At 40.3% G+C, this 10,808-nt stretch overlaps 1 protein-coding gene across 2 annotated transcripts in view; it reads right to left on the reverse strand.

Annotated features, from left to right (window-relative positions):
- Positions 1–9,887: 9,887 nt before the first annotated feature.
- GOSR1 (golgi SNAP receptor complex member 1) overlaps positions 9,888–10,808 on the reverse strand; it is a 37,547-nt gene continuing 36,626 nt past the window's right edge. For both annotated transcript variants that reach the window (XM_004684816.2, XM_004684817.2), the window contains exon 9: positions 9,888–10,224. In XM_004684816.2, the coding sequence (XP_004684873.1) occupies positions 10,100–10,224 (125 nt within the window). In that variant the 3' untranslated portion in view covers positions 9,888–10,099. The remainder of the gene's footprint in view (positions 10,225–10,808) is intronic.

The following is a 10,808-nucleotide window of genomic DNA, read 5'->3' on the forward strand; positions in this document are numbered from 1 at the left end:
TTTTAATGCCCAGAAGCACAATATATGTAGCTATATTCACATTAGGTTAAAAAAAAAACTGGCTTTGGGGTGTAGTATTTATTTCCTGGAAAAGGGAGGCCTACCTTGGACCTCCAGTTTGGCAGTACCTGATGGGTGGAGAAGAGGGAAGTGCATGCTGGGCAGTTTGGGGAGCCAGCCTAATATGCAGGAGGGGGCATGCAACTCAGAGTCAGAAGGTTTGTGTGTGTGTGTGTGTGTGTGTGTGTGTGACTGACTCTCATCCCTATTTTTGTCTAGTAGCAGGACCCTGCAATTAATCCATCTAATAGACAATTTCTTCTCTATAAAATGAGGATAGAGGTGACTGCCATAATTATAACCATGCCCTAGTTATGTCGTCAGAGTTAGGTAATGATAAGTATATCAAGAAAGTCAGGGGTGCAGGGCTTAGCTGACAGACAGAATTTTTGTGTTTGTAAATGGTTAGAAAGAAGGCTCTTCTGCTTTCTTAGTCCCCTATCCTGCTGAGGAGCACAAGGGGGGTGAACTACTTTGATTATGGTGATCAACTGTTCACTTGAAATATATTGAGTTCATTATGTTAATTATACCTCAATAAAGCCGCTTTTTAAAGAAGTTTGCATATCTAATACACGCCTATCATTTCCCCCACATAACAACACATCTTAGAGATCCTGTTATCAGTCTATAAGTTACATTTCATTTTGACAGCTGTAGATTATTCCATGATGCAGAATTATGTTTTAGTCATCTTCTTACTGACATTTAGGTTTTAAGTCAATGCTGCTGTGAGCACCCTTATATCGACATTGTTTTGCATCTATGAGGTAAATTCTTACTAGTGGAATTGCTCAAAGGTCAGCCGAGGTTTTACTTACTTAGGATTGCCATAGATACTATGAAAGCTCCAAGTCCTCCCTACACTGAAATGGGAAGGATGGATCCCCTGTGGGTGAGACAAAGTGCTCAGTAGCCAAGCTCCAGAGTGGAGTTTCTTTGTTGATCACTCTTCTAAGAGCACATGGTGCAGTCCTTGTTTGCAGTTATTCTTTGATTCCAAGTTTGCTTTGACAAGAGGACTGGCTGGAAAAAGTTGTGGAAAGGCATGCCCCATTCCAACGTGCCTATTTTACCTGACCGATCACAGAGTAAGAGAAGAGAACGATTGGGCAGTTGGTATCAGTGAGGCAGCTGTTAAGGAAGAGGCAAGGCAGTGATGACAGCCTTTTCCAGGCATTACATTCACTGTAGTGCAGAGAAACTGATCCATTTCTCTCTCTCCCCTTTCTTAGTATTTATTGAACGCTAAGTAATCAAGCTAAGTTTCTGTTTCTATGGACTGGATGGGATTGTAGGCACACAAAAGAAAACAGGAGTCACACAAGAGGGCCAGGTGAGGGAGCCTTCCCAGAAGAAGAGCTATTTTCCTTTGAGGTAAAATTCACATAACAGGGCTCTCCATGATGGCACAATGGGCTAAATCATCACATTATGAAGCTCTCCAAAGCCACTGCAGCAGGAGTTCGATCCCTGGCCACGGAGATGACCCACATGGCATGGCAGATCTCTCCTGACCTGCCTGCTGCTATCTCCTCTGCAGTGTACTTCATAGATCTACCTGTTCTACTCCCTACTCTGTCTCTGGTGAATCCTCTCATCATCCCTGTACCTCTGGCCTGTACCCCAGTTCTGTAAGCATAAATAAAAAATCTTTAAAAAAATTCACATAATTGGGCTTTTAAAAGTGTACATTGTATACAAGTGACTTTTGGTACACTCACACTATGTACAGCCACTTCTGTCACGAGTAAAACATTTCATCACTGAAAAAGGAAGCCCTGTATTCATGAAGCAACCACCCCAGAGAGTTAGGGTTTTTGTTGAAGGAGGAAGAGTGCAAAGGAAGCAAGGAAAAGGCCTTTTTTTTTTTTTTTTAACAAAAGCCTAGGACATCAAGTCAGATGTGTTTATTATTGAGATGAAGAAGTGACAGAATAAAGCAAGAAGGAAAGGTGACTGCAAGGAATGGGGCAACCAGATGTGCCAGCTTTGTCCTACAGTGAACTGGTCAAGAGTGGTAAGAAGGGACTAGTAGTTATAAGACACATTTGAGCAATTTCTTCCCTGGAGGGATATAGTCAACTTTAATATGAATTCAGTTTGTGCCAGGATTTCTCAATCTGGCACTATTAACATTTTGGGCTGAACAATTCTTTGCTGTCCAGAGTGTTATAGTATATTTAGCATTATCTCTGGCCTCCACCAGGTAACTAGCAGTAGCATCCACCCTGCCCCACTCCTCTGTGATAATCAGTGTCTCCAGACATTGCCAAAAGATTAATAGGGCAGAGGCAAACACCTCCCCCCCACCCCGCCACCTTTCCTTGAGACTGCTGGACTGGGACCCTGTACTTCACCATTTTAGGGTACATGGGATCACAGGGTGCATGGGAAACACCCCTCAGAGCTATGTAGACAAGACACAGGGCAGACTACCTCTGAGGTCTGGATCTTACAAACATGAACAAATTAAAACTTTGGAGCTTTATTCAATTTCTTTCTCCATTCATTGAAATAACCACTTCTGTTCCAAGTACTAGGAGCTGACCACCAAGCTAAATTCTGTTTGTAAGAGAGAGGCTCACTCCAGGAGGAGCAAGGGAAGGATGGGAAGGCAGAGAGCTTCCTGTAGAAGACAAGTGGGGTCTCTAGAATCAGCTTTCTGTCCTGCTCCCCGCCACTATCGGTCCTTCACAGTGCTCCTGGGAATGGCTGTGGAGTGCGATATCTCAGGGTGGCTGACGCTGGGACGCAGACTCCTCTGCAAAAATCTGGTGCCCAAGGGGAATGCAGAAGCAGAGCCGCTGATGGCTTCAAGCACTATGTGGGCTTAGGCAATGAGCACTCTGTGGGATGCTCTGTAGGTTCGAGGGCCTGCCAAAAATGTTCTGGACCATGAGAGATTCCAGGGAGCTTTGTACAATCCTCCAAGAGGCAAAGGGCAGATGTGGCAATTAGAAGCGATTGCTTTTTTCCTCTTTTTGCTTAGTCCAGTTGGTCATATTTAATTAAACTGAGTCAGATTTAATTGAATTGAGAAGAGTTCTATGCGAGAATTTCTGCATAAAATTCATACATGTCACTTAAAGATGAACAAATCACTACCCTTGCTCTCCAGGCACCAACAGTTGAATGGTGGACCCTCCCTTCACACTCCTTCTTGAGAACATTCTAAGGAGTTTTGTACATTCTTTTTGGTGTAATCTCTACAACTGATAGCTACTGATTCCATTATACAGATTAGAAAACTGAACTGAGTGGTTTAAAGACTTGCCATCGGCTGGAAAGTATCAGCTCCAGTGCCAGAACCTAAGACTTCAAGACCTGTTCTTTCTACTGCACCACAGTTCATAAGAGGAAACGCCTTCAGCAAAGCGCAGTGGACAACCACCTGGAGATCCTGGTCTCAAGCAAAGTACTTACTCCCTCGGGCTTCTTTCTCTACCTGTGAAAGGAGAATGCTACCTCCCCACATGAACAGGGTTGTATCTGTATGTGTTGCCTGTCTGTATGATGCAGTGAGCTGGAGGTACATTCCAAGGGTCACCCACCTATAACACACTGCTATAGATAATGGGGAACTATAAGGTATTCTTAGAAGCAGGAAGAGGTTGAGAGCTGTTTAGGGCTGTGTGTATAGTGGATTGATAGAGGTGACTGAGAGCCAGGGCACCCAGCTCAGCCAGGGCGGTCCTGCCTGGCAGTGAATCACCAAGGCCCCAGCTGTGGGACATGTAATGAGACAGGAGGGAAATGGTGAGCACTGAGGATTAATTAACTATAGGGTGAAAAACACGAAATGCCATATTCTCGAGCAAATTACCCACGATGAAAACTGTGAGAATTAAATGTCACATTCATTTAGAGATAACTTGTCACTTTGGGAGAAATGATGTTTAATTAAACCTTACCTTGAATGATGTTTAATTAAACCATAACTTGATACTGAATTAAAAGTAGCTACTAACCAAATTTGCCTGTTCCCCTTCAAGATGTGATTTCATTAGTAAGGCTAACTGGATCTCTGAGAACAAAATGTACTAATTCAGAGAAGTGACTGTTTCTCACTTAAGAGTTTTATATCTCAAAGGAGGGAAACAATATTTTAGACCAGGACAACAAATTAAATTTAGGATGATCTTTGGGATTCCTCTAAGCAGAAAGTTAGACTTTTCAGCACCCAACCTTTTTAGCTTTTAAGTGTCTTCAGAGAATTAGTAATAAAGAGCTTTGTAAGCTGAGCAGCTCTGCTGAGGGGGGAAATCTCAGCTGAGTAGAGCGGAAGGCATCAAGCTAAAGTGCATTTCTCTCTGTTCCATTGAAGCCAGCAAATATATATCTTCAGAAAGAAAAACAGACTTGTTTTTCTTCTGCCATTTGTGTTAGAGGAAACAGCCTAATAGCCATTACCTTTAGTGGGATTCTCCAGCCATCTTTGATATCAGCCAGTGTGCTGGGCACAGTCTCGGCTCTTTTGGGAATGAAAGGTCGGCTTCTAAGAGTGGCAGCCATTCCACCTGGAAAGGAAATGCACCACTGCTCTAGTTTGGACGGCATCGCTGGATCTGTGCTGAGGTGTCCCTGCCATTTCTAAGAACTCTGAGGTTCTAAACTAGAAGATAGGAAGGGTTGGGCAGGAAGCTTGATCCAAATTCAAGTCACTAAAAAATTTTTGTGCAACTTGAGTTCATTAGTTCTTGTAAATAAACAGTAACTTATGAAGCCTTTTTGTCAAGCAATCAGCTAGTAGTTAGCCTTCCTCGGAAATACCCAAAATACAGGCCACCTATCTATTCTAAATGCATCACCTTTAAAATCAATTCTTTTACAGGGTTTTTCCTAATCATGCTGCATGAGTTAGATTTTTTTTTTGTGGTACTAGTATATTAGAGGTCTCAAGGAGCCCTCAAGATTCAAACCCTTGTTTTACTATACTCACTGATTTCACCTGTAAAAGGGAAGTCAACTTTCCTTTTTAAAATCTAAAGTGGGGTTGGATTTTATCCATATCTATGAAGGTTTGTGAACATACAGAGCTGGATGCCTAGTAGGTAGCTTAAAAGCTGCTACATCCTTTTATAAAAGGATGTAAAAAATATAAGTAAGAACATCTGAAGTGGTAAAGGACCCCAGGGAAGAGGTGGTTAGATGTCAAGTGAATACATGGCTGGGAAAGGCTGGGGTGATCAAGAAAGGAAAGAATAAGGCCTCCTTGGTGGCCTAAGAGGCTAAGTCTCAGCACTATCACTTCTAAGGCCTGAGTTTGATACCTGGCCAGGTAGCTGATCCACAATGCACAGCAGACCTCTCCTGTTTCACCCCCTTGCTCCCCTCAGCAGTGTATTTCGGTCTGTCTAGCTGTTCTGCTCCACACTCTGTCTCTGGCAAATTCTCTTTTATCCCCTGAACCTCTGGCCTACATCCAGTTGTTCTACACAAAAACAAACAAATAAACAAAAAAAAAGTGTGGCTCAATTTAAAAAAAAGGATGTGCTCTTAGGAAGGATGAAGTAGGGGATAAGGAGTCACTACTGATGCAGACAGGGTCCCTTTGTGGACAGGGGAGAAGAAAATGCTTTGAAGTTAGTGCTTCTGCTTGCACCATACACTAAAAGCCATCTGTACTGTTTTAAAAGGCAAATTTTAATGGCATGTGTATTATATCTCAATAACAATGTTATTGTTTAAAAGGATGCAAAAAATATAAGAACATTTGAAGTGGTAATGGGAAAGAACATTTGAAGTGGTAATGAGGGGTTTTCAAATTTTTTTTTAAAAAATAAGCAAGGAAAAACCGGGGGAAAAGCCAAAAGACGGGGGGAGGGTGAGAAGACTCACCAGACACAGAGTGGGGAGCAGAACAGTCAGATGTACTGAAATACAATGACGAGGGGAGCAGTGGGTGAGACAGAAGTCTGCCAAGCCGTGTAGGTAGCTCCTTGGCTGGGGACCAAACTCTTGCTGCAGTGGCTGCAGATAGCTTTATAGTACTATGCCTTAATCCCTTGAGCCATCAGGGAGGGCCCATGATTTTCACTTCTCTGGTGGGGTAGAGAATCTCTAGATGGATCTACAGGATGATTTAGGGAGGCTTTCTGATAAATTCTACACTTTTAATTCCCATCATACCTTCTAATGTTTCTTTGCTGTAAGAGACTCTCCTTTACTTCTTGGGCTGAAGTATTAGTGAAACTCAGAATTTTTCGTAACGTTAGTGGATAGCTTTTCAGTACCTGCATTTTTTCACCTGGGTTTTAAGACATTTTCATAATCACTATTCCCAAACTGCCTTGACAGTTACTGTTTCAACACAAACCACCACAGGCACAATCATGTAGGCTTCTAATTTATTATTAAATTACATAACAAAGCTTCTTCTGTACAGTCAGAAAATGCATATTTAGATGAGAACAAAAACTAAGTACAAATACAACAAAAAAGTTTGGTCCAAATTCAAGTTCCAAAGAAGCCATTTTAAAAACAAACAATTCTAGAAAGTGCATTTGGAATAGATTTTTTAAAATACGTATTGGCATTTTTCATGAGGAAACATCGTCCATCATGTCAAAGTATGATTAGAATTGACTTCCCTCCCTCTCATAAGAGCTAATAGGATGGGAATGGGCATAGATCCTATGATACTAAAATGAGACCTTAGGTACAAAAAAAAAAAAAAAAAAAAAAGACAGCGTCCCTCAAGACATGGCCCAGCTTTATCTTCAATTCTTATCCAATAAATATCCTTAAGATTTACTTGTCATTTTCTTTTCCCCTATAAAACTTAAGGTATGCACAGGCTTATGTGAATAAACAAGATTAGTTTATAAAGACCATGCTGAAAAGCTCTGCATCTTTTTGCAGACCAGGCTGAACAACCCCTAGTCCCAAAGGAGAATGGTAAGCAATAATTTTAATTTTCTAAGAATTCCGCTGCTTTTTCTAAGAATTCCATTACCTTTCCCCACAAAATTCAGTGAAAGTAGTCAATTGCCAAGAATGTACCCCTGACTAATGATCAAATGTGTAAACCTAAAAGCTAGTACAATCCTTCAAAGTCCTTACCAGGTTGGGGTAAACAGTGAAAGAGAAAATAAATGGTGGGGATGTAAGTCCAAGGTGTCTTGACTACACAGAGGCATCCGATGACCCAATGAGTGTATTTTCCTAATCAGATGTAGCCAGCTTCTAAATGGAAAGAACCAAAATAAATATTTGGTTCCAGGTACAAAAAGGACCCTGCTGAATGTCTGCACCTTATTCCTTCCTCAGGATTTTGCTCCCATGCCTCATCTGGGCACTGGGCAGTATGGAAAAGGAATTTTCTGTAAAAGCAAATTTTGTAAAAGTGGAAAAGGAAAGCCCCTTTATAACATTAGAAAAGTAAAGCAAGCAATGCAGATTACAGGGATTCCTTCATCATCATCATCTTCAAAAATAAGATTAATAATAAAAAAAGTGCCGAGATAGAATGGATCAGCTAAAGCACTTGGATACCTGGGCTTGAACTTGAGTAGATTTATTAAATATTTTCCTCTACAGTTATCAGCACACATTAAAGTGAAACCTCATAGGTATACCTCTTGGAATCTTCTGTACTTTTTGTTGCCATGGTTTTAAAAACTTTTTAGTGAAATAGTTTTGAGGCTACAAACATAAGACCACGACATAGGGAGAACTATTTCCCCTAAGAACAACATTTGGGAGTAGATATAGAAAATTCCTCTGACTTCCCAATCTCTGACGCACAAGCGACTTACTGTTGGCCCCTGTGCCTAGCCAGAAAAAAAAAGGGAAGAAAATAAAAATGACTGAAAAAAAAAAATCACATGGCACATTACTGCAAGAGTTCAAACCATCTATCAAAGGATCTAAACTGAGCCTCTACTTCTACATGGCACATAATACACTTCTATTTCCTTGCCCCAGGTTTCTTTCTGCTAGCGAAGGAACCAGAAAAGCATAGGACAAGCAAGCACTGTCCTAGGCTACAGTGCTGATTAGTAAGATCTATCTGACACCAACATGTACACCACATTTTTTCAGCTTCCTCAGAAGAACAAGTTTATTTTCACAAAGAAAATAACCAACATAATTCTGTTATTTCATTTAAGCATAATTTTAATGGAAAGGCCCATCAACCATCAAAAGTATGTGTGTGATTAGTCGCAGCAAGCTAGATTAGCCTGTGTCCTAGTTTTATTCTCACACAATCAGCTTTAATAAATGCACCAAATAATCAGACCAGTAAAAAAGACTGGTAGTATAATTAAATAAATAACTTTATTTATGTTACTTCAGATTTTATAAATGCCAACTATATAGCAACCAAAGTCCCATACATTCTAGCTGAGGCACAACCATCAATCAAGGCCCTTTGAAAAATCAAAGATAATAAAGTGTCAGGGGAGAGAAGTTTTGTTCTCCCAAGAGACTTCGACAAACGAACTTACTTCCCTGATCCTTTGAGGTTTATATTGGGAAAACTAAACTTTCTTTTAAGGGTGCCACCAATCATTAATTGATCAATCAACCCATATTTAGAAAAATAATCCCCAGAATTAAAAAAAAAAATCAAATGCCCTCACACCCAGCACATAATAAAAATTTGACACCAGAATACAAAAATCTCAGTCTGTACCAGAACAGGGGTTAGTCTACCCACCAGCCTAAATATTGAGTCATCTGAAGCATAGACACATTATGACATAGTTAACATCTACATGCTATTATCTTTCATTTCCTGTAGTACAACTGGAAGCCAATATTACAAATACCATAGTAAGTTCCAATGGTGAAGAGCAATCTTCCTTCTTGCTGAGGAGTACAGATATTGGAAGTTTTCAAACTACTTGTAGTTCATTTAGATAAGAATTTATAGAAACAGAGATATGATTAAACTTGAAACAAATTATGGTGGGTGATTTAAACTGTTGACACTCTCCAGGGATGACAACAAAAGACAGATGCAGACAGTGATAAAATTCTGTCACAAGCACCTTCAATGGTGAAACCATTCTCTGGATATCTGGAAAGCTTAGGAGGTTCGGAATGAATAGAATTTTATAAAATACAGACTCCCTGGTGGACACAGTAGTTCTTAAATTTTTGCCCTTAAATTATGGAGCATTTACAAATGGAATTATCTGGATGGTAGCCCCTTTATATCTTCTCACGCATGGCTTGTTAACTAGATCTCATGGAAAACTGAGCAGTCCTCTCAGTGAGTTACCAGTGTTAATCCTGACATGATGAGAAATATTTAGGAGCATTGATTCTGGCATTAGTTTCTTTTGTCATGGTAGAACTGACATTTCATTTTCTCGAATAGCAATATTATCCCAATGGAAGAAATAAACAAAAAATCAGAAACAATGGCTGTCTCCTTTTCAAAAGGCCCATCATTCTTGACTTAATGTAGTTAACCCCAGGGTGCACACAAATTCAAAATCTTTTTTTCAGTGTCTGTCTTGTTTTATACAACCCTATCAGCATCTTCAACAATCATAAGAAATGGAATTTTCTTTGAATACCAAAAGAGCTGGGGAAACAGTAGAAATTTATAGCACAGATTATCAAGAAATGACTAGTGATTTCTCATCATGAGTGTAAAATAAAAGGATGAACTATTTTTACTCACAACCCAATCTAGTGGAAAGGAAAGCAGTCTTTGGATACAGGGAAACCTGATTTTTTGAAAAGCTTAGCCATCAGACTTTGTTTGTCAACAACCTTCAAACACTGTCACTGACACACAGAAACTCAGCTTCTGACTGGTTTACTTACCTCCTGGGGAGACAAAAGCAACTGAAAACATTTTTCTTTTCAACTAAACACAGAAGGAAATGTGTGTTAGGAAAGACAGCTCAGGAAAACTGGCTTCAGCTGAACCTGACCATGTCACAGAATACATCACTATCAGTCTTGAGTTAATCCTGCTGGTCAGGCTAGTTATGAGGACAACTTCTCCTTTCTACTTTTCCTTATTCCAGATCAGGGTGTGAAAGAATGGTTGTCAAGAGTCTCTGGAGATGTTCCATCAATGGAAAGCATACAGCAGTAATAGGATGGTACAGACACCAATAACACCACCCAAGATGAGGGAGTCTCGCCGCTTCCGGAGATTGATCCGTTGGATGAGGCTGTTCACAGCAGGAAAGCGATCTTTGAGAAATCTTTATTAAGGTCATATTTGGAAGAAGCCTCTTCAGTGAAAAGTCACAGGAATTACAAAAATAGAGATCAGTGGGCTCCAGAAATGAAATGATGAGATAAAAGAGGGAAAGAAAATTTGACTGAGAAAGTCTTGGGCACACATGTCAAAATTAGGAATGCTCTACTGCTCAAGGTCACAAATTCACCCCAGTACACTGCAATACACAAATAAAAAATAAAAATAGAGAGGAGGAAGAAGGAACAATATGGATGGGTACTGGTATGAGGAGATTAGTGCAAAGCTTCAGGGAGCCACTGTGGTCAGGAACAAAGGAACCCTGCAGAGTAGGGAGGTACAGGTGTTTGTGTGTGTGTGTGTGTGCGCGCGTGCGTGTGTGTGTGTGTGTGTGTGTATACACAAAGGTATAGAGACCTAACACCACCTCTTGCTCTCAACTCTTGTCTATAGGAGATTAAGAAGTTTTGCCATAAGAGTTTCAAGAAGCATCTGATTTCCCAGAGTGATAGGGTTCTCATGCATTCAGACAATAAGAATCAACTCTAGGATCTGTTAAAAAAAAAAAAAAAAGGGG

This window comes from Condylura cristata, unplaced genomic scaffold (genome assembly GCF_000260355.1).
Source record: "Condylura cristata isolate star-nosed mole 26May11 unplaced genomic scaffold, ConCri1.0 scaffold00017, whole genome shotgun sequence".
NCBI lineage: Eukaryota > Metazoa > Chordata > Mammalia > Eulipotyphla > Talpidae > Condylura > Condylura cristata.